The 23,706-nt window shown below is 44.7% G+C and overlaps 1 protein-coding gene and 1 long non-coding RNA gene across 5 annotated transcripts; one reads left to right on the top strand and one right to left on the bottom strand.

The window, feature by feature from the left end:
* The first annotated feature begins 2,060 nt into the window (after nucleotides 1-2,060).
* On the top strand, nucleotides 2,061-3,523 carry LOC133474489 (uncharacterized). The gene is made up of 2 exons (XR_009787517.1): nucleotides 2,061-2,273; nucleotides 3,076-3,523. It is a non-coding gene; the product is annotated as an uncharacterized LOC133474489 (long non-coding RNA).
* A 487-nt stretch (nucleotides 3,524-4,010) lies between these two features.
* On the bottom strand, nucleotides 4,011-16,529 carry LOC133474471 (lamina-associated polypeptide 2, isoforms beta/gamma-like). 4 transcript variants are annotated; one of them, XM_061766267.1, is made up of 12 exons: nucleotides 16,199-16,529; nucleotides 7,740-7,877; nucleotides 6,337-6,442; nucleotides 6,149-6,268; nucleotides 6,006-6,052; nucleotides 5,763-5,807; nucleotides 5,546-5,692; nucleotides 5,265-5,336; nucleotides 5,091-5,171; nucleotides 4,920-5,000; nucleotides 4,731-4,786; nucleotides 4,011-4,469 (listed from the first exon to the last, which is right to left on the bottom strand). In XM_061766267.1, the coding sequence occupies exons 3-12, from the start codon at nucleotides 6,401-6,403 to the stop codon at nucleotides 4,175-4,177; spliced, it is 1,011 nt and encodes a 336-aa protein (XP_061622251.1). In that variant the 5' UTR covers nucleotides 6,404-6,442; nucleotides 7,740-7,877; nucleotides 16,199-16,529; the 3' UTR covers nucleotides 4,011-4,174. The 4 variants fall into 4 exon arrangements, with proteins under 4 accessions (XP_061622251.1, XP_061622242.1, XP_061622224.1 ...); XM_061766258.1 differs by lacking the exon at nucleotides 16,199-16,529 and adding an exon at nucleotides 9,718-9,915; XM_061766240.1 differs by lacking the exon at nucleotides 16,199-16,529 and having other exon boundaries at nucleotides 7,740-8,025.
* Nucleotides 16,530-23,706: the final 7,177 nt, after the last annotated feature.

The raw sequence follows: 23,706 nt of genomic DNA, 5'->3' as shown, positions 1-23,706 counted from the left end.
TGTGGACAACCATTTCCCATCTTCTGACATTGGGTGAGAGGTGGACTGCTCACCGGCCAATCGCAGGGCAAATAAGGAAGATTATTATTTCTCCCAGCCAATCAAGTGGAGAAATGTCATGATAGTAAAAAAATAATACATTACAGTGTGATCGAAGTAATAAGTACATAAGGAGCGGCATCTCTTAGCATTCGCTGATCATAGACTAACAATATGGTGATATATTCTTGATGTACTCATTTCACTTTCAGTTACATAAATTACCCTACATTTTTTTTTTTTTTTTTTTAAAGACTGCCTTATTGCATTTGGAACAAGGATTTTAAGCATGAAATATGGATAAGCTTTTCATTGTTGCTTTGGTGATACTGGACCGTGTACTTAAGTTTTCTATATCAGCACACCGGTACAGAAACATGGATCCAATTTAATTATTTTATATAATGTACATAACTTCAGAAAAAAAAAAAAGTTGAAATCACCACTTAAATGTATAGAAAAAGAAGTTACAATGTCAAAGGAATTATCTTATGCAGGGAGCATTTTAAAGTACTGCTCGCTAATGACAATCTATTTCCACATAACAGAAATTCTACAAAAACAATCAGTACAAATCACATTTTGTATTTTCTAAGTGGAGATATCCAAATAATCAAAAAAAAAACAAAAAAACAGACTGATTTAACGATTGGCATCCAAAATGTCAACATGCTTTCAAGTTTCACCATTTAAAACAAAGAACGAAAACTGTTTAGTCATTTTGTTGAGTGTGGGACTGTTCAGTGATTTTCTTGTTTTCATCCTGTTTGCTGACCTCGGTGTCCAAGAGCGGATTCCCAGCAGCGCCTTCTCCCTCGCCAGAAGCTTTCTTTTCGTCTGTGCTCTTTTTGGTCTGGCCTTTCAGCTTCTGCTTCCTTCTGGCAGGTGGGATGTGTCCGTAATTGTTGTACACACTCATCACTTTGATGACCGTCCGACTGGACACGTCGCACAGCTTAGCCGAGTCGCGCACCGACATGCCTCCCAGTTGAGTGCCGACTATTTGGCCTCGTTTAAAGTCTGACAAGTCACTCATGTCTGAATCTAGCGGTAAATCGAGTGTCCCCCCCCCCGCCCTATCGAGTAACGTCCGCTGTGGTTGAATGTTCTTCAGACGTGCAGACTGTGTGAGGTCAGGAGTGACTGTTGGTGTCTAGAGGATGACACAAAAAAATAAACCTGCTAAAGTTTTACATTTGCAATACATGCAGCTAGCTGCATTGCAGTCAGTTAAAATATCGTAGAAAAAAAATCATAATCTAATCTATATAACATGAGTTTCACCTTTTCAATTGAACGCCTAAAATAAATGACGTTTTCCACGATATTCATATTTATTGAGCTGCACCTATACTTTCAAAATTGAGTGTCAATATGGAAAAAGAAGGCCTATAGATGGATTACAAAACATACACCAATCACATATTGGGATATAGCGTGGAAAAGAGAGCACAATGTGAACCTGGTTAAAATACTGGATGCAATAAATGTAACAGTAGTTCATTTCAAATGGAAACGAGTGTTAAAAATAACAATTCTCATGTACCATAAGTATTTATGGATGGAATCAGGTGAATATTAATTAGCTTCTCCTGTATATCACTCTTAGTGGCAATTAGGAAATCTCGCCCCGGCTATTGTAACCTGCTGCTTTCTGCCCCCCCGAACTCCTTTTTTTTTTTTTGCACGCCACTGGGATGTCGTCAATCATTGTTAGTATTGCTTTTTTAAGACTCTTTTTGTCATAAAGGCCGCTACAAATAAACTCGGGTGTGAATCCCGAGTTGAACAAAATTCACACCAGTTGCGCAAGAACATTCTTATAACGTAAAGGTTTTGATGCGTCGTCATGGCCAAATCAAGTATTGCAGCGATTTGCAAGCACTCATTCGGGCTAGCCGACGAGATCATAACAAGAACAACTTCAACCAAAAGACATGAAAACGAGAACAAAATACGCATGTAAGAAGACATCAAAACGTAAATAAACGGTGCAAAAGCTTCAAAGTGTCGCACTTACGCGAGAACTTGGTGAGTAAAACGTCGCCAATTCCCAGCGTTGCAGCTACAACAGGAAGGAAGCGCGTACATAAATTGCCTTTCGTCGCGCGGCCTTTTCCGGTGAAGGCTTTTCAATGTGAAGGTAGCGAGCGAGCACACAAGTTAGGCTGGAGTTGTTTTTCCTGTATTCGGGATTCAAGAAGGCACGCAAGGTCATCATTTCTATTTACAAGGTAAGTCTTTTCCATTTTCAAATCAGACGCGTGTGTCATATGTGGTTTTTTGCTCCCAGGAACCGTTTTGTTAGTTGCCCCAACAAGCTACTCAGCAAACATAAACGACGACTTTACACGCACGTCTAAAAGTGGTGTGATTTAACTTTAGTGTCGACAGCTATTTGCGGTCAAACTGTGGTAGCTAAAATCTCCGACTGTTATCGTAAACGTATAAAATTCCAGCAAACCGCTGAGCATTTCAAGTTGTCAAAATGACACCGGTTGCTTTTTACTTCGAAAGGTAGACTTCCGGCTGTAAACCGTCCTCGAGAGCCACCTGCTGGTCAGCACCTGGTACTGTTTTACTGAACCCCGCCCCTCTCAATATGTCAAAGGTCCACTTATTGAGGTCGGTCAGGCCACGTAATAATTCTGTAACATTCAAAACAAACCAGTTTTCATTCAGGACACCACAAATAAGGACTAAAAATGTCATTTCCACTTTGACAAACTAGTTAAAACACATGGAGATTTGCTTAGTTTTAGTTTGCCTTCAAAAATGTATGCTTTTTTTTGTGTGTGCGCGAGCGCGTGTACATCTGCTTCTTGTGGTTACCCAAAATCCAGACCACTAAGTGAGGAACAATGTTGCAGCGCGCTGTGAATATTTGAGGAGCCAAGCAGAGAAAGCAGCTTCAAAGTCCAAATACAGAGCCGTTGAGTGGGAAAAGGGGTTTTGAGGCCTCGTCGTGCACGTAATGCTCCGTAATACGCACGAAGCGGGACATGGAAACTTGCACTTTGTCATTTTAATCCACAGATAACAGAACAGAGAAAGTTGTCACTGTAGCGAAATATTAAAAGTGCCACAGAGACGGGAAAAGGCGCTGCGGCAGAACTTGTGGTCAGGGCCGGAAAGCTGAGGAGATTCCCAGTAGAACGAGGCGGGATGGGTCGGCACCCGAAGTGCTGGACAGTCTCGCATGGACGGCACCGGAGCCGTAATGGAAATCCGGTTGACGGAGGGGGCCCGTCTCACTTGTCCATCGGCAACTTCCCGGGTTCTTCCTCACATGTTGGCGCCTCCCACCGAGGAGATGACCGTGTGACCGGTCCTTGAATATTTTCAAGTCCTTCTTTATGACGTGCAGTACATTTCAATTGGAACATACTTCATGCATTCAACTTTTGCAACCTACATTCTTGCTGATATGTATGGAAGCTTATTGCAAAAAAAATAAAAAAAATAAAAAATAAACAACTCCTGATTTTCTGAGTCATTCTTTTGAGGGCTTTGTTTTTTGGAATATCTTTTTCTGATTTAATTATTTCCCTGTTTTTCTGCCTATTTTTTTTCAGTTTTTCTGACTAATTTTTTCCTAATGACTAATAACAATACAATCTATGTGACTCAAAGACAAGAATATCTCCCAGTGTCTTAAACCTATATGAAAATAAAACTTGATCAAACTAAATAGGCCGGTCATGTTGCTTACTACGGAGTCCGCAAAGAGTCGCTTGCGGTTCGCAGGTTCTCACGTAAGCTCGATGTGTCACGTTAACTCGGAAAAAATGAGTCAGAAATACAGAAAAAAAAAAAAAAAAAAAAAATATTTAAAAAAAACAAGGCCTTCAAAATAAAAAAAAAACAGGAAAAAAATTAAGACAGAAAAACTGAGAAAAAGAAAACAGGATTTTTTAAACTCCAAGTGAATGCAATACGCTATCGTAGGTATGCAATGCAGAATCACTGCGTAGAAAAATATCCCTTTATTGAAACACGAGTTACAAAAATACTACAAAATCAAATATGTGCAAAACATTGAAATGAAACTGGAGACTTTCCAAATTTGAGATTTAACAGACTGATTATGTTTAACATTCAAAGCAAAAAGTAAAATAAATGACGACTCATTTACTCATTCATGTCCCGAGAATGTCGGCGTCCGTCCGTCCGTCCGTCCGTCCGCATCATCGATGAAACCTCGCATGAAATGATTCATCAGAGCCAAAAGTGGAGTCAGTGGCTCGCTTTCAACAATGGCAAAGAGCAAGAGGGCGATGACGACAAACACCGCGACCTGGAGCTGGACGGGCACCATTTGGCGCTCCATTTCTCTTCTCTCCAGGGTGGCGGGGCTGACCGGAGGCTTCGGGTCCTTCAACACAACGGGCCTCCCTGCTGCACCCTTGATGGGCCTCCGACAGGTGGCGCTAGAACACAAAAAGGAAAAAAAAAAAGCTCAGTCAAGAAAATGTCTGGAGAAGGTCGACTTAAGTTCACCTCGAAAGGTTATCCTGCATTTTAGGTTCACCCAAAAGCAATCAACGTTTATTGGAAATATGAAATCAAATATGTTATATTAATTGTTGACAAAAAAAAAACACAGCAACACAAATTTCATTAAAATGACTCTTCTTTACTTTTAAAGTCTTTGAAGCCCGCAGTGTCCAATTGTGCAATGACTGACTTACTTGAACACCGTGCATGAAGGTTGAATGTTAGAAGGCAAGTCATCTTTCGTGGGGGCCTGCGGAAGCAGAAGATCGACTTACCAACAAAATCAAGGCTCAAAACGGACCAAAAAATAAATGTGACATTAGTCATCTAATAACACAAACAAGTGGCTAACATTAGCATGTTGTTGTGGTTAAAGATAACACCTTTGTTTCCACGTTGGACAGGGACTCTTTGGGAGTCGAGTATCGCGACTGCCGCTCATCCGCTGCACTCGTCGTGTCCGCCTAAAACGAGACAACATTTATTTATTTTGTATTTTTTTTTAAAGATACACAACTGCACGTTCCACTTCAAGTTGGCCGATCACTACTGACCCTGTCGGATTGAGTCCGAGGCTCGCGTCCGTCGCGCTCATTCCGCTGGCTGTCGGCAGCGGGAGACATCTGTTTCTCCATCTGTTGTTTCGTTGGATAAGAGTGCAAAATCAGCGAGTGAGCATTCCTGAGGAGACGCCGCCAAACAACCTCCCTCAAAAGGCCAAAACGTACCTTTTCAACCATTTCAGCGATGCTGAATTTCTCAGAGGAACATTGTGAATCTTGGATTGAGCGAGAGGAGACCTGCCAGATTAACGGTATTACAAGATTTGAAATACGAAACTAAAAACACACAACATGGCACCGAGCAGAGCATCTAGAATTGCAGTAAAATAGCTTAGCACTGAAACTTGAAGGATTTTCACACCCCCTCAGGCAAATGGCGGCGGGTTTCAAACAAACAAACAAACAAACAAACAAACAAAAACTCCCCGTAATTTAAGAGTGTACACCTTTGAGTGTTGATCTACAATGGACGCTCCGCTCGTCTCATCGAGAATCTGAACAGCACCCCCGCTCCGCGTTGACCATTTAGAAACTTTCTCCACGGCCGGCTTGCGGCAAAGTTCGGCGCGTCTTGAGGCACGAGTTCCGAAGCGCTACAAAAACCAGATTCAAAATGGGTCCAAAATGCTTGAAAAGAGGAGAAGATGAACTGCATGTTTTTACCAATCTGGATGACGGTAAAAAGCACCGCTGGTAAACGTGGCCGTTCTGAGAGGGCACATCCAAAGTAGAAGTTAGCCATCAGCCATCCATCATCAAACAATCTCGTTGCTTCCGCGCGTGGCAACGTTTGAAATGGTCTCGATTTGGAAACGACATTTTTGGATCCTAGGAAAAATCCCACTTTGTGCGATGGCCACGTGTCCCGATAGTTTTGTCTCCGTATTCCACGTCAAGCCGACTCACCCGGCCGCTTCCGCGCTCGTCCGACTCTTCGTCTTCCTGTTCTGGTCCTTCGGAACACACGGGAAAAGAAAGCAAGCATAAAGGAGGGTTATCGAGCACCGCGACACCCGTGCGAGAGGAACGGCGAAGCGGGCCTTCGCTACCCGATTCGGCGTCTTCATCGCCCTCGTCGTCGCGATCCTCGGAAGCGACCGCTCGACTCTGGGCTCCGTCGGCGGCCCGGAGCCGCATCAGCTTCCTCTCGTACACGGCCCTGGTGGAGCCTCACAGACGCGAACATTCTTACTGCAATTTATGTCGGAAGCAAAACAAAAACATTGAAATCGCTTACCCACGATTGGCCCCGCTTTGACGCCGTACGCAAGTAAGGCAGCCCTAAGCTCGTCATCGGGCGGCATTTTCTGGTTAGCTTTTTCTCCATCTTCGGGCTTTTCCTCCTGCGAAACAGTAGCACGGTGCAAGCGTTTATGACCGCTACGATAGGCACAGAAACAATCTGTGAATAAGAAGCATATCTGACAAAAAGTAGAGCAACAGCTGTTTCTCCAAAGTCCGAAGTCTTTCACGACCACAATCAAAATGGCAACAAGAAGAGTTTGCAACCGCAATGTCAGCGGCTCAGCCGAGCGCTTGCGATCCTCGTCTCGATTTCTTTCAACTGCTATTTTCTGAAACGGATGAACGACGCTCACCATGGCGGGCGGACCGCCGAGATGGACGGACGGGACTTAATCCGGCTTACGGTAAACCGAGCAGCGACGACGGTTCTTCGAGACGGCGGCCGGGGACTCGGAACGCCTGGATTACAGCCGTTCGATGACATCGCCTTGAAAGAAGTCCACCGAAAGCTTTGTGACACGCGATGACGACCGCGTCGCTCCACGTCGCTCAAGCCCTAAACCTGCCTCACTGTTTTTTCCATTCCAAGTTCAAAAACCGCAACCTTCATTGGGTTCAACATTTTTTAATTTCTTTTTTGGAAACTATGATTGTTGTTTCGTCTCATTTGTTTGGGTTATCACAAAGGTTCTTCGGCAAATCTCATGAAGAATTGGGCTCCAGAGGTCTCGGGGAGAAGTGAGTTCTTCTCCACGAGACTTCGGAAAGAGGCGCTTCAGAACACAAAGCCGAAAAATTGTAAGCCGAAGACACCGAGCAAGTCCCGAATCTCAAAAGTTGCTCCATGGCAAACCAAAAGGCCAAATGTTATTTGCCTTTATCTATGCGGTAATTGTATCCACGTTGATCATTCCGCGCTTCACGATCCCATTTTGAAATGTGATCTCCAGGAAGAAGACACAGAGCCTGGAGTCTTGAGTCCGGCGCTCTCGCTTGCACTCGTGATGGGACGAATTTTGCAGAGTCTCAAGTAATCCGGGAGTTTTTTTTTTGAATCAAGCGCGTATCGATCGAGCTGCGATTCGGTCGTGGGGGAATGACAAACGTCACGTGTCCGACTGCGTTTGTTGATTTCAACACAATCATCGTACGCAAATGACACCGGTGAACCCTACAAAATCCAATGATGCTGTTTTTAGATCACTTTTACAAACACTGTTGCAAGTGTCAAAGCGAAAAAGGCCACCACAAGCCGTTGCAATGCCAATCGAGGTTTTGGCCAGCAGGGGGCGTTTGCAAAATGAACCGATTTGATGCAAATGCGAACTTTCGGACGTTCCCTCAGCCCTCCTCATGAACAAATACATCGTCATTGACTGCGCATTGAACACTCACTGTCACGTGCTCCTCCTCCTCCTCCTCCTCTTCATCCTCCTCATCCTCACTCGAGAAAGCAGTCGTCCTCCACTGGTAGAAATGTTTCTTGGATAAGTATTCCGCTTCAGCCACCTTCTTGATGGCGACGGGTCCCCCCTTCAACATCGGCATGTCAAATGGATAAATGTGAATAATAATAATAAGAATTAAAAAAAAGCCTTCAGCAGCCGCCCTGCCTGCCTGCCTGCCTGAGCGCACGCTCATCTGACAACAGCTGCGACCGATGACTTGATTGACAGCTGCCTTCATGAAAACGAAGGCCATCGTTAACGAGCCGACGAGCGGTAAAGGGAGAACCTTCGGAAATTGGCTTCATGCTGGGGAAATGTGGCCGGAATATCCAAAATGGAACGACAACGTGAAGTCGGACAGAAGAGCGGAAAGGTTCGCTTTTTGAGGAAGCCGCTCGAAAAGAAGAATTGCAACCTTTGAATTTCGAATTTCATCTCACATGAAACACAAGTGCAACTTCAAAATAACATTGCTGAAGTCCTCATTCAATTCCTCGTGGTATGTGCTTGCTGCGGTGACCCGGGGTCACCCGGGGTCACCTTGCTTGATGGAGAGTTCTCTTTCTCAGGCTTACACAGAAATGGTTTTAATTTGATATAGATGAAATGAAAATATCAATTAGGCTGGAAATTGTCATTCACTGCTCACTCTCAATTATATTTAGCTTTCAAATAGGACTAAAATAAGGCAAAAGTGATTGCTGACAATTTATAAAATATAGTTCCAGAAAATGAGAATTGCTTTCCACATATGAACCCACGTTGTATTTAACTTCTTTTCCTTTTTGGGGCCATTATTCAGCAAGCAGTATTGAGTTCATTGTTATTAGCGGCTGCGACCTCATGCAGACCAGAGCCTTGAAAGATGCTTTCACAGTAAATAATCGCGAAATAAGCAACTATTCAAGATAAAAACAACAAGAACACGGTTGTAGTGAAGTAAGAAGGCCTTCTAAATGCCGGCAGTGCCCCCTCGTGCACGATGACATCCTTGGGGTCCTTTTGTTGAGTGTGGGACTGCGTTCGTTTCTCGCCCTCGTCATGTTTGCGTAAGCCGACCTCGGCGTCCAATAGCGCATTTCTTCTCCCTCCCACTGCGCTCTTTTTGGTCTGGTTTTTGCGGCCCGGCGGGGCGTGTCCATAATTGTCGTACACGCTCGATGCCGACTTAACAGTCTGTGACGTCCTAATATTTGTATTCTTTATGCTTTTTTGCTCACGTCTGTGTAGTCGCTGGCTGGCGTTGACACGTGCACTTATTTACATGCCATCTGGTACAATCGTACGCAAAAATCGCCAAATGGGCGTTCAATCGGAACGATCGCTTGTGAACTCTTCACGACAGTAAACCGCAGCCGTAAGCATTGAAACACAAACGCTAACATGAAGGTGGACACGTGAAAATCTCAACGCAGAGAAACATGTTGGGGGCAACATGAGATGTGAAATTGTCACAATTCGCAAAGTTAGTGTTCGGTGCTTCATCGTCATTGAGGCTAACTGCAATGTTAGCTTGCGCCCAAATCCGAATACCGAAGGCGACATTTAAAAATTCGCCTCACATTTCAAGAGAACAAAACAAATGGAGCCGCGCCGTGACTTCGGCGAGAGCGAAGTCGATAGCGTCCGTTTCAGCGGCGGAGATGAGAAAAGGACGGAAGAAAATACGTGGACGTACAAGCTAGCGCAGGCTACTACGACCGCTTGCCTGAGTGGCAGGACGACTTCCGGCGAACGCTTTACAAAAATAAAATCATGCATACTCACTTGACCCATTATATTTGAAATGTTCACCACTCATTTTATAATATAAAAAAAAAGACGAATTCAGTTGTAAGGGTCTGGCACTGCTACTGCTACTACGACGACTTCTTTTGCTTTGGGCTTGTCGCCACAGCGCGTCATCCTTTTCCATGTCAGCCTACCTCCTGCATCCTCCTCTCCAACACCAACTGCCCTCATGTCTTCCCTCACGACGTCCCTCGACCTTCTCTTTGGTCTTCCTCTCGCTCTCTTGCCTGGCAGCGCCATCCTCATCATCATCCTTCTACCAATATACTCACTACTTCTCCTCTGGGCGTGTCCAAACCATCCAAGTCTGCTCTCTCCAACTTTGTCTCCAAAACATAGAAGCTTTAGTATCTAAAGTCCTCCACCCTTGCTATCTCTTCTCCCTGTAGCCTCACTCTTCCCCCACCACCTCTCTCATTCATGCACATATATTCTGTTTTACTTGGGCTAATCTTCATTCCTCTGCTTTCCAGTGCATGCCTCCATCTTTCTAATTGTTCCTCCACCTACTCCATGCACTGCGAACATCATGGTCCACGGAGATTCCAGTCTAACCTCATCTGTCAGCCTATCCATCACCACTGCAAACAGGAAGGGGCTCAGGGCGGATCCCTGATGCGGTCCCACCTCCACTTTAAATTCGTCCGTCCCACCTACAGCACACCTCACCGCTGTTCTGCTGCCCTCGTACATGTCCTGTACTATTCGAACATACTTCTCTGCCACTCCGGACTTCCGCATGCAGTACCACAGTTCCTCTCTGGGTTCTCTGTCATAGGCTTTCTCTAGATCTACAAAGACGCAATGTAGCTCCTTCTGTACTTTTCCATCAACATCCTCAAGGCAAATAATGCATCTGTGGTACTCTTTCTAGGCATGAAACCATACTGTTGCTCGCAAATACTCACTTCTGTCCTGAGTTTAGCCTCCACTACTCTTTCCCATAACTTCATGGTGTGGCTCATCCACTTTATTCCTCTGTAAATCCCACAGCTCTGCACATCACCCTTGTTCTTAAAAATGGGCACCAGCACACTTTTCCTCCATTCCTCAGGCATCTTCTCACGCGCTAGAATTCTATTGAACAAGCTGGTCAAAAACTCCACAGCCACTTCTCCTAGATGCTTCCATACCTCCACAGGAATGTCATCAGGACCAACTGCCTTTCCATTTTTCATTCTCTTTAATGCCTTTCTAACTTCCCCCTTACTAATCATTGCCACTTCCTGGTCCACCACACTTGCCTCTTCTACTCTCCCTTCTCTATCATTTTCCTCATTCATCAACTCCTCGAAGTATTCTTTCCATCTACCTAGCACACTGCTGGCACCAGTCAACATATTTCCATCTCTATCCTTAATCACCCTAACCTGCTGCACATCCTTCCCATCTCTATCCCTCTGTCTGGCCAGCATTTATAGATCCTTTTCTCCTTCTTTAGTGTCCAACCTGGCATACATGTCATCATATGCCTCTTGTTTGGCCTTTGCCACCTCTACCTTTGCCCTGTGTCGCATCTCAATGTATTCCTTTCGCCTCTCCTCGGTCCTCTCAGTGTCCCACTTCTTCTTATATTTGTTTGGCGAAGTTTGAAGCCGGATGCCCTTGCTGACGCAACCCTCTGCATTTATCCGGGCTTGGGACCGGCCTACACTTTGCACTGGCTTGTGCCCCCCATAAGGCTGCATTACTACTACTAATACTACTACTCTATTATTACTTCAACCACAACTGTTACTACTATAATAATAATAATAATAATCAATATGTATTTAGCCTTGGGAAAATGATGCCACTATTAGACCACTAGAGGACAGCAAAGATATTTGAAACTCCCAACGGGGCAGCTTGACAGCGGTTAGTTTTTCTGGCCTTTTCAAGCTGTTCGGTCCCAGGTTTGAATCTGTCCTCGGGCCTGCTGCCTGTGTGGCGTTGGCATTGTGTCCCCGTACTTGTGTGGGTTTCCGTCAGGTTTTCCAACTCGCTCCCACATTCCCAAAACACGCACGTTAACGTAGGTTAATTGAAGACTGGATTGTACATACGTGTGCAAGGTTGTTTATGTGCCCTGTGACTGACTGGCGATCAGTCCAGGACTCCAGGGACTCCAGGCTACCCCGTCTCTCTCTCTCGCCTAAAGTCAGCCGGGACCTTAATGAGCACAAGCGCTTGTGGAAAATGCATGAATGTTTGCTCAATGTCTGGTTGTCCTTTTTTTTTTTTTTTTACACCTCCTGAGAAAAGCCTTCTGTTTCTTCAGGCGTGCCTTCATCGTGCGATAACAGGGATAATATACAATTCTTTATTTTGATATGGACCTTTTTGACCTGAGCTCCCAGACCTCCCTTTGGACTAATGAATAAAAAAAGAAACAAAGCTTGAGCTGTCAGTAGCGTGCTTCTTTGATGCAAACTTGCAATGCTCCAACCAAAGGTGAAAGATCAGACGTGTTAGACAAAACATGGCTACTTCTCAGAGCGGCTCCAGGCGGGCAGTGTGGGTTAAAGTTCATTCACAACAAGATATCAAAATAGTGTAGATGACGGCGGTCTTTGGTTTGTAAGAATATGTCGTCACGTGGCACGAGACGGCACGCCCGGTTACCGCCATACTTACTATTTTTCTTCTGATTGTTTCGTATGTATGGCCACGTGGATTTCAAACCAACACTTAGTGCAATTATAGCTTTACTACTCCGACGCGTTCCGACGTACAGGATGCACAAGTACATAGAAGCGGGAGTCCATCGTGAGCTTTTTGCGTTCGTTTATTCTCTTTTACTATTTACTTCTTCACGGTTGAGTTTTGCTTCCATTTCTTGGTGGATGCATGTCACTTTCATACTTCCGTCCACCAAATGCTGGAAAACAAAACAAAACAAAACAAAGATGTCACGGATCCACGCATGTGGCGCATGCAGGGGACAGAAATGCACATTTGCAACGACACAAAAAAATGATACATGGTTGTGTAATTTCCTTTCCTAATTGAATTGCCTCTTTAAGGCCAGAAAAAAGTTTTTTTTATTTTCAATATTTACAAAAACGTGTAGTATACAGTATGTTGCGTTTGTGTAAGACTGAATTGTCTTCAATACCCCAAAATATTTTCGGGATGATGCCAGTACCGATTGTAGGTCGTCGTGGCGGCCACGAAGAATGACGGCGCCAGCTTTTTTTATTGCTTGGATTTGTTTGCGGCTTTTGAATTGCTTTGGCCGAATTACACATAAATCCTGCAAACGTTCCAGACGAGTTTACCACCGCAAAAGTGGAGCTGATCAAGGCCAGGCAGAGAAATCCCAGCCAAAAGAAGAATACCCAACAAATATCCTCCGGAATATTGCCGCTCGGAAAAAGACGCAGACTGTTAATGGATGGCAAGTATCAATAATGTACAACATATTGTATCTTACGAGGCAAAGTCACAATACTAGATGGCAAAATGATTATTTTTCTACTAATTCTTTTGTTTAGAAGAGGCCTATTTAGTTGCATACTTTAAAAGCAATTGAAATGACTGACAATGGCTGTATAAATCCATACCATTTTCTTACATTACGTTTGTTTGGCTGTTAAAATGACACTTTCAAACAAAACCACGAGTTGAACACGACTAGAAAAACAAGCGTAATGTTAGGTAAAAAAAAAAAAAAAAAAAAATAGAAACTCGTGTAAATGAACTAATGATGAACTTGTTCGTGCTGGTGTGCACGCAACACACAAAAGTAGACGCACACAAACAGTAGATACACTGTCACCTCATTACTATTTTAGTCACACACTGAACTTTCTGGGAATTATTACGCTTGATTGTTGTTACGTGACAATTTGAAGAGTACGGAATGCGTGAAATGCAAATGTCTGCCTTGTTTGCTCGGCTGCGGCAATTTGTGTTTATCACACGCGACGTGTGCAGATTTGCGGATGGATGCGTCGAGAAGTTTGGCCAACTTGCGTGTTTGTGTGCACTTTCAAAAGCAAGTCAACGTGCCTCACATTCATTCAAAAGAAAAGAAAAACAGCTGATGAAGAGGCTATGAAAGAAATGTTGTTAGATAAGGTTCAGAACATACAAAAGAATATTCAATGAAATGATACCGGTACAATTCAAAATACCATTATTATGATGATTAAAAGAAGAGGCAAAATAACTGCACGAGGTGAAGGGGTTGGAAATCATGTTAAAGTTTCCAATCTAGATTTAAAAATGTCGACATTTTGGGAAAAAATATAAAAAAACATTTGCAGCTTAACAGCTAAATGGTGCTTCGTCACGTTCCCTTTTTTATTTTGTATTTTTTACATATTTATTAATAAAGTACTACATGTTCAATTGGTTTCAATTGGCTAAAACTGTGCCCGTAAAACAATAAAATAACAGATGACAACACGTGGAGCAGTATATCTTCAACTAAAGGAGGAAAGAAGATACGTTGTCATCATAAATGGACAGTAGTTCATTGTGTTGTGGAAATAATCAGCAGGAAAAAATGAAGACAAAACAGACATTGCGCGTCATGGGATGATGTCGCCGTGATTGCGCGTCATGGGATGATGTCACCGTGATTGCGCGTCATGGGATGATGTCACCGTGATTGCGCGTCATGGGATGATGTCGCCGTGATTGCGCGTCATGGGATGATGTCGCCGTGATTGCGCGTCATGGGATGATGTCGCCGTGATTGCGCGTCATGGGATGATGTCGCCGTGATTGCGCGTCATGGGATGATGTCGCCGTGATTGCGCGTCTTGGGATGATGTCGCCGTGATTGCGCGTCATGGGATGATGTCGCCGTGATTGCGCGTCTTGGGATGATGTCGCCGTGATTGCGCGTCATGGGATGATGTCGCCGTGATTGCGCGTCATGGGATGATGTCGCCGTGATTGCGCGTCATGGGATGATGTCGCCGTGATTGCGCGTCATGGGATGATGTCGCCGTGATTGCGCGTCATGGGATGATGTCGCCGTGATTGCGCGTCATGGGATGATGTCGCCGTGATTGCGCGTTTTGGGATGATGTCGCCGTGATTGCGCGTCTTGGGATGATGTCGCCGTGATTGCGCGTCATGGGATGATGTCGCCGTGATTGCGCGTCATGGGATGATGTCGCCGTGATTGCGCGTCATGGGATGATGTCGCCGTGATTGCGCGTCATGGGATGATGTCGCCGTGATTGCGCGTCATGGGATGATGTCGCCGTGATTGCGCGTTTTGGGATGATGTCGCCGTGATTGCGCGTCTTGGGATGATGTCGCCGTGATTGCGCGTCATGGGATGATGTCGCCGTGATTGCGCGTCATGGGATGATGTCGCCGTGATTGCGCGTCATGGGATGATGTCGCCGTGATTGCGCGTCATGGGATGATGTCGCCGTGATTGCGTGTCATGGTATGATGTCACAATTTCCCGGTGTGTTGCGTATTCGCATATTGGTGGCACGCCTTACCTTGGCTAGCAAACGGGCGCACATTTGGCATTGTGCAGGCACTGGCGCACATGCAAACACTCATCCATCATTTTGACACACACACACACGTGCGCACACACAGTGATAATGTTTCCCCCACTTAGACTGTCTTTTCACAAGAGTGGAATGGATGAGTCCATGAGTGTTAAGTCGTGGGTTAGGCTATTTTTCACACCCTGGCTTGTTCCAAAAACGTAACGTAACGTAACGTAACAACGCTGTCCCAAAAAGAGCTTTCAAGCAAATCATCCCTTTACACGATGGACAACACGGGAGCGAGTCCGCTCACTTGACGGTAGTTAATCCCCCGCTCCCGCAACGGTTTCCGCTCTACCAATATTCAATTCGTTACTTCCACATACGTGTGGAACACAACATCTCGAAATACATATACAGCATAAACTGCGTTTGAAATGAAGACTCAAAATATATGTCGAAAAAGCAGTGATTGAAACCCAAATGTTCTTGTCAACCAGCTCGACACAATTGTATTTTCAGCTTCAAAAAACCCAGCACAGGTTAAAACCTCATGATTAAGAAATATTCTGTTCGATAAGGCGTGACAGCTCTGAAAGATGAAAGATCATCTGTACATGAAGAATGAAAATCATCCGATTCTGAGCTCCGTGAAATATGACAGAAGTACACAACTCTTGGTGCTTTCTTGTTTTTCGAGCGGGTACGAGTGTTTAGCTTCTTTCCCCAATGGGTTAATCCTCAAAGGGTGAACCAAGGCAACGGATGACAATCGACACACACGTGAAAATATGAAACAAGAATGAGTGGTTAGCATATGCCTCGCAGTTCTGGCGTTGGGGGTTCAAATCCTGCTTTGGGCCTCCCCAGATAATCACAGAATTTGACTTCTGCGTGAAACCAAAACATTTTGAGCTCTGAAAAAGCTTACTTTCAAATAAAATAGTCAATGTCTATCGGAATCGTCCTCGTATTGATGAAATTAAAGCCATAACTTAAATGATCCACCAAAAGCGCAAAGCAAAATGTAATACTGTGTAATACTTTCTAGTCCGCATGTCAAGTGTTGTTGGAGAAAACTGAAAAAAGAAAAAAAAAAAGACTCAAAAGGGTGGTAGAAGAAGACGACTGTACGGATGTGACCTCTCAGACGGACGGCCGAACTTACGTTCTTCCGCTGGAGAGGTCAAAGGTCAGGAGGGACACGCTCGTGCGTCATCGTGGCAACCTGCAACTAAGTCAAGGAAGCGTGCGTCCAGTTGGATGAGAGTAAAAGTTGGCAGTTCAGAGGTTACGTTCTTCCACCGGAACCTTTGAGACATTCAAAGCCCCTTTTGGACACCTGGAAATACAACACACATCTCAGCCACAGATATAGGCTGAGATGTTTTTTTCAAAAGCTGCAGTCCGCTTGGCCAGCCGGTACCCGTCGGCTGCCTCGGGAGTCCCACGGGCCAAAAAGGCCCGATAGGATCGGCTTTTCTCCGGGCACATCCCAAAAAGGTGCATTCAGTGGAGACTCTAAAACTGTGACCGACTGACTGACGGAGCGCGAATGGTTGTTTGTTTGTATGCGCCCTGCGATTGGCTGGCGAGCGGTTCAGGGCGTACCCCGCCCGCCTCCTGCCCGATGACAGCCGGGATAGGCTCCCGCGTGAGGAGAAGCGCGACAGAGAATGGATGGATGGATGGTATTAAATGTGGGCTCTGGAACATTTCAACGTATTGAATGTGTTTGTGTGAGTCCAATAAGCAGGCCACCGCTGTTTGGACTGTGATGGCACCTGGCAAGTGGCAAGTCAAGTGGACTGGCAATAATGTCACCTGGGACGCAGGCAGTGTATTTCAAAAAGAATTGCTCTCCACTTTTTGCCTCTTTCCGTTTCTCCACACAGTCGTTCGTCAATTTGAGTTTTCGGGTCAACAGTTACCAAAACTCAGCATCTTCGTGCAGCGCTTGGGTGAATTGTTGTTCAAGAAAGAAAGAAAACCCACAAGGTTTTTGGGAATGAAATATGCCCTAAGTGACAAAAGTCATCATAAAGATGGAGGTGTTGCTTTATTTTTGTGGTTGAACTCATTAAACTGGCCTGGACATGATACATGAGTATACTTTGTATTTTGTTAGTCCATCTTTGGATGCAATCCAAAGAATTGTTGTTACTGCCGGTGAAACTTGTGGAATTTCGGGCCAAAGTTTTCAGCTCATTTGCATTTAGGTAAGGTCTCGTCGAAGGCCACTTCAAAATAGTCCGAGGTTTTATTCTTAGCCGTTCTTGAGTGGTTTTTAGCTGTGCGCTTTGGATCGTTATCCTGCCGGCGGACCCGTGAGACCGAGCTCGGGCGCCGTCCCCTCTTGTATTATCTGCGGCGAGGCGGTTACAAGTGGAGTGGAATTTCATCTTGGTGACATTGGAGGCAGAACTCTTTACCTGCTGTGCTTTTACAACGCAGCCTTTCTCTTCGGACATGATTCCCCACACACACACACACACACACACACACACACGCACACGAGTGTCTGTGGAATGTCAAGTCCACGATCCTTGTGAAGGTCTTTGTTTCGTAATATTCCTATCTTCTGCATCACTCTACCACACACACATGCACGGAAAGACACAGCATTCCACTTTGTTGAGGATAAAGCATGCGGTCCTCGCATGCTGACGGCCGATTTTGGGGGGTTGGAAGGGGCTATTTGTGGGCACGGGAGGAACAAAAGCCGAGCTGAATGACGTGAGAGCAAATGAGATTGCTGAAAGAACAAAAGACGCGAGGAGCAATATTGTGAAGGTATTTCAACAAAAAACGGAATCGCCTCTTCCCAGAATACGGCGCAATTTGGATTTGACACCTGTTGCTTTTGGGGGGAAATGCAGAACAAGAAAGGCAAATGAGCTCCACCTTAATGGTAGCCGGCCCAAAATGTTTCCAGCCTGGGGCACCTTCCAATATCGTCATTTTCCCCCTGAGCTGCAGCGGCAAGGGGACCTGATGCATCTCGGCTTTTGAGATTATAGATGATCTATTTTTCCCTTTTTTTTTTTACTTTCAAAAAAAAAACCGTTGACTTTAGAGATTAAGAACATAACGTGCTTGTTTGCCCCCAAAACAGTTGTGATTGAGGATTCTTTTGGGTAAAGTTCCTAGAAACTTGTAAATAGGTGCTAATTGCAAATCTTAAGCACACATCATCTTGTCTCAGCTCGTCCAGCGCAGATGAGCTTTTTTATTTTGATGGATTTAGACGGAGGAGTGAAAAGACGACTGAAAGAGCTCCGCTCGAGGGGCAATCTCGCCCTTTTGAATCCCAGCTCGTCCATCATTCTTAAGCCGTTAAAACCTTCGTTCACCTCGGTGTCAAGGCATGAGGTGTAAAGTGCCAAAATACACGATATTTCACAGCGATTGGTGAGCTTTGACTTCCTGATAATCTTCGTGTTGTCAGCAACTCGTCCGTGAAGTTGTCCAGTGAAGTCTCTTCGGCAGAGGGGAAACTTTTAGTCACGCGTGCACTTGAATTCTTAAACAAAATCAAGTGTGTCGACACTGACCGAGGTTTGGGGCGTTACGAGGTGGAAGAAAGATTAGCACACAGCTCTTAACATCACACCTAATAATCAGTCCGACATGCTTCCGAGATCGTGGGAACAATTTCTGTTCCAGCGTGATCCATAAAGGCAGGCTTGGATAAATTTGCGTTAAACAACAAAGCTCTCACGCACCTTTGGGATGAACTACCATAGAGATTGGAGGAACGCCGCTATTGATACAACGCATACCCGATCTCACACACGTGCGAGATGTCGGAGTGAAAAGCCTGCGCAAACAGTGCAGGGCTCGAGGGCGATGCCTTGCTCAAGAGTACCTAACCAGGAAGCAGACTAGCCCGAAAACCCAAGTTCTTTCAGATGAGCTACTGGTGTTGCTCCAAATGGTGCAAAACTTCTAGGAAGTCATTTCACAGTTCTTGTAATGATACTCGCCAATACATATACAGAAATGCATGCTCATAGGTAACATTACCGGCATTATCCGGCATTACCAGACAACTAGCAACCCTTTATTGCTCAGTGACTGTTTTTTTGGTCAAATGTCTTTCTGTTTCCAAAGGGTTCTGTGTCAATTGACCGCCTGTTGCCGTATTCGAGCGGCTCCGACTACCGGAGACAAATTCCTTGTGTGTTTTTTGGACACACTGGGCAAAATAAAGATGATTCTGATTCTGATTCTGATTCTGACCACAGTCAATCCCATCAAGCATCTTTTGGATGAATACACAGCGGGTATATCAAATATTGAAATTATAAAACATAATGGGTTGCTATGTTGAGAATTGTTGTTATAAATGCACAAGTGTAAATATATTCCAAATTCAATTTTGGTTTTTGTCAATTGACTTCAAACCCAATGTATCAAAAGTAGGAAGTGATTCATATTCGTCCATCGCCCAAGTCCATGACCGAAAGGCATTTGTGGCAATCTAACCACGAACATATGCCAAGAATTATTTTGGGAAAACCTTCGTGAAAACAGAGTGTGCAATTGAACCTGGCAAAAAAAGTTCAATGCTAGCCTTGATGTGAAGCACCATGACTTAGACTGGCAGTAGCAGACAGAGAAATACATTTTTCACTGTTTGGAGGAAACGGACTGCCTTGTTCCAGACCTCAGACCAGTACACCCAAGCGGTTTCCAGCAGAAACCAGCAACTGCCGGGTCGCCAGATTTGGACATGGCTGCGCTAACTTGGAGTTCTGTGCCGGCCCACCAGGAAGATTGCTGCTTTTCATTTTGGGAATGCACCCTCGCCCAACTGCCGAGCCTCCGAAATTCCTGAATGATTTCATCCAGATTTTCCTTCTGGATGAAGAAAAGTGTCTGCCTAACCGAAAATTGTGCGACTTTCATCAACATTAATTGCTTTCAAAGGTGTGATGAATTGGTTTAATTGCACAAATAGTTGCGTATACTTCGATGAAATATGTTTCCATCTGCAATGAAATTCTATACAAGTCCGAATCAACTTTTGGATCTTCATTGCCCCTTTCTTGCCAGCCTCTTCTCATTTGTGGCTGTCAGTTGTCATCGTTATTGCAAATGGCCTGTTACCTTTTTGGGGAAACTCTTGAGGAAAATCTTTGGATGTCTGAAGACTCTTAGATCATAAGCAAATTATTTGGATATCAGTATTGGTCGATGACAGCGCTTTATATCCACATTCTAACTTTCCGTATTCATTTATTGATTTCGTTTTTGTCCTCCACTTGTTCTGTCAACACAGTGGAGCTTAACCATCAATCAAATGTTTTTTTTTTCCACAGACGTTGACTTTTAGAGATCTCCCAAATCCGATTTAAAAAATCCTCCTGGATTCACAATCTCAGTCGGCATATAGTCTTCAGATTCGCACAGTGTGGCTGTTAATGCAATTATTATGGACTCTCTTACATGTCAATCTTTGTAACCGCACCACTTAGTGTGCGAACTAACTGACTTGATTTGTGGCTTTACCAGATCGACAAATACATTGTTAAAGAACACAAGGATTCAGAGAGATCGCTGATCTGTATGAAAAGAAAACAAAACCCCTATGAAGAAAGAAACAAATGGTTCTAGTTTTCCCTTACCCGGACGCGGGTCACCGAGTTGCCCACGGTGAGAGGCGCCGAGCAGGTGTGGGTATACTTATTGGGTGAAGTATAACCCACCTAACCCTAACCCAAAATGTAACAATTGCATTCATTTCATTTCCTCAACAAGAATGTAAAAGTCCAAAGTCCACATATCCAGTGGTAATGGTGATAAGACATTTGAGTTCCCAAATGAGAGCAATTTGTGCATGTTGATGTCACAAAGACACAAACATGTCAGCTTCTGATGAATATTTTTCTCCCTTTCTGGAAATCGAAACAATCTTTAAAGTTCTGAAGGTACGACGTGCAAAGGGGGCAGTACGCAGCAGAAGTGTAATGCGGGTCCAGCGGGCTGCACGGTTCATAGAAGACAGTGGACAGGTGCTGACCATGTGTCTGTCGTTGCAGGGACACCGCACACGCTGAACGGACATTCCGCCATGCATGCATTTTTGGGGATGAAACACAGCAGAGGTCGGCAGAGGTCGTGTACGTCTTTTCGTTCGCGTCTTGCGTGTGCACGAGGACCTCGCGAGGGCTGATACGTGGCAGAGGGAGATTGAAGAGCTTTGACATTTCTACATTCCTACAGGGAGTTTCTTTCTGTTATTTCCCTGCTATGGCCCACGTTTTTTTTGTAAAAGCCACACACACACAGTCGTGCTATGCGATGGTGCGGAGGTGACACTAGAATCTCTAAAGCGTTTCCTAGCATATTTGGTACCTCACAGTAAGGTAGTGGTAGTCGTAATAAATCAAGTCATGAAAAAGCCATTGGAGCAGAATCGCTGATGATACAATCTGCTCCAGAAGACTGGAAATAGGAATAATCTGTTCGAATGTCAAAACTGTTGCCCTCATGAAACAGACGATATTTGTAAGTAATGCTTGAAGATTCTTTCCAGGGGGTCGTTGGTTGACGACGGTCTCAACCGACAAGGTTTCGTTCTTCTGAACATTGCGCCATGAAGCTGTTTGCGCCCTTCCAGTGTGCAAGGCCACGACACGAGGAAAGAGAAGGAATGTTTTTCATTCGCAGGCTCGGTGGGTTCAATTCCCGCTCAGTGATTGTGCCTTGCACTTGCTTGACAACTAGTCCACCTGTGGTCTGCCTTTGGCCCAAATTCACCTGGGGCAGGCTCCGAGTCCCCTTGACCCTGAACACGATAAGTACAGTGGCGGTTCTACGTGGGGTGGGGGTGGGGGGGGGGGCAGTCCCCCCATAACACTGGGCTTGGCCCCCCCCCGTTGACAAAATGAATAGGATGTGAGCAGACTAGTCTGTCAAAATTGTGAATCTGCTGCTCCAGATCTATATTTCCAGGGTGTGTACCAGCTGTGAACTGGCTCAGACTAAGACTAATAAAGCATAAACATAAAGCCCATAACCAAGCAATCTTAGCAAACTTGCAGAGGTACGAAGAGACGTAAAACTTAAATATTGATCCACAATGACAGGAAGCAGCACAAATTCCCCATACTAACTAATTAACTAACGCCAGTGATTGACATCGTAATGTAATTTAGTTCCCATTTCCAAGAGCGACCCTCCTCTTCGTTCGGCCGGAGATATTTATAAATACGTACATATTTTGCTGATATGTCGTGCCGTTACGCAATGCTATTTAGCGTTTGAATATGAATGATTTCAGAAACTAGTCACTGTTGACGAAGTCGGCAGAAGCTTGTCTTCGTGTCATCGGGACGCATATCAAGAAGAAATAACCCCAAATGCTGGATGGCCTCCATTTTTGTTTACTTTTGTTTCCCGTGTGACTTTTCTCTTTTTGTGAATGACACTATGTCAACACACTACAATGTCACGCTATGTAAGCGTAGCGAATGGCGCTCTCACCAAATATACTCATCTAAGTGGGAAATGCTAAGTAAGGAATATTGCACGCACACGTCGTGGAACAGCACACGGTTTGAAGCGGTCTTGATTTATTTCATCCCCCTCTGCGCTGTCTGTCTAATTCTCTTTAGTCAGGCACGCTACATCAGCGTAGCCTAATGTAATGTAATGTAAGGCGCTCACCTGTCGCACATGATTTAGTTCCCTTTGTGCTGGGGCCATTTTTTTGTAGACCAAAGCGGAAGTCTTGTAAATGGGGAGACATAAAAAAGGTGAGTGAACGCAGCTGCAGTGGCCAAAGCACATCCAGTACACACCCCACACAAATTCCTGGAACAGAAAAATGGAGTCCAAGATTTGTAGATTCATATTTCAAGATGGGGTCAGTTGTCATATGTTTTATTTGATTTGGATGGAGATATGACAGGAAATTCAAATGCCCCTGGGATCATACAATTCAAAATGTTACCAAAATATGCCTCTCATGACAGTTTAGACACTTCAAATGTTACTTGAAACATTGTCTGTACATGAGGTTTCACTCTGCAGTGAAACACCAATACACCAATAAACATAAACAAATAAATATGAATAAAAAATATGCAATAATAATAATAATAATAATAATATCCATCCATCCATCCATTTTCGGAGCCGCTTTTCCTCCCAAGGGTGGCGGGAGTGCCGGAACCTATCCCAGCTATCTTCGGGCAGGAGGCGGGGTACGCCCCGAACCGGATGCCAGCCAATCGCAGGGCACATAGAAACAAACAACCATTGGCACTCACATTCGCACCGACGGGCAATTTAGAGTCTTGCGTGTTTTTGGGATGTGGGAGGAAAGCGGCGTGCCCGGAGAAAAGCCACGCAGGCAGGCACGGGGAGAACATGCAAACTCCACACAGGCGGGGCCGGGGATTGAACCCCGGTCCTCAGAACTGGGAGGCAGACGCTCTAACCGGTCATCCACCGTGCCGCTATAAGAATAATAATAAGAATAAAAAAACCAAAAACTTTTGAAAACATCGACTCAAATCCTACATTTCTTGGTAAAGTCCTTGTCTCAGTTGCCGACTAAATGAAAGCTGCGTACTTAAAACAACGCGTGTGTGGCGGTATCACATAAGTTGCAAACAAGCCCATTGACACGTCATCAAACGCTGATATTGAAAGGCATGTTTGTGT

The sequence above is a fragment of the Phyllopteryx taeniolatus genome, chromosome 1, assembly GCF_024500385.1.
Source record: "Phyllopteryx taeniolatus isolate TA_2022b chromosome 1, UOR_Ptae_1.2, whole genome shotgun sequence".
Taxonomy (NCBI): Eukaryota; Metazoa; Chordata; class Actinopteri; order Syngnathiformes; family Syngnathidae; genus Phyllopteryx; species Phyllopteryx taeniolatus.
The sequence above is the reverse complement of the archived record's forward strand: the minus strand, read 5'-3'. Positions and strand labels throughout refer to the sequence as shown.

Bases quoted from the DNA above. Each gene is read 5' to 3' on its own strand.
- LOC133474471 (XM_061766240.1), bottom strand. From the start codon at position 7,985: ATGAGCGTGCGCTCAGGCAGGCAGGCAGGCAGGGCGGCTGCTGAAGGC. The intron at 6,053-6,148 runs GTAGCGAAGGCC...TGTGTTCCGAAG, and splicing joins CGATGAAGACGCCGAATCGG to GACCAGAACAGGAAGACGAA. The intron at 5,808-6,005 runs GTGAGTCGGCTT...GTGCCCTCTCAG, and splicing joins ACGAGCGCGGAAGCGGCCGG to AACGGCCACGTTTACCAGCG.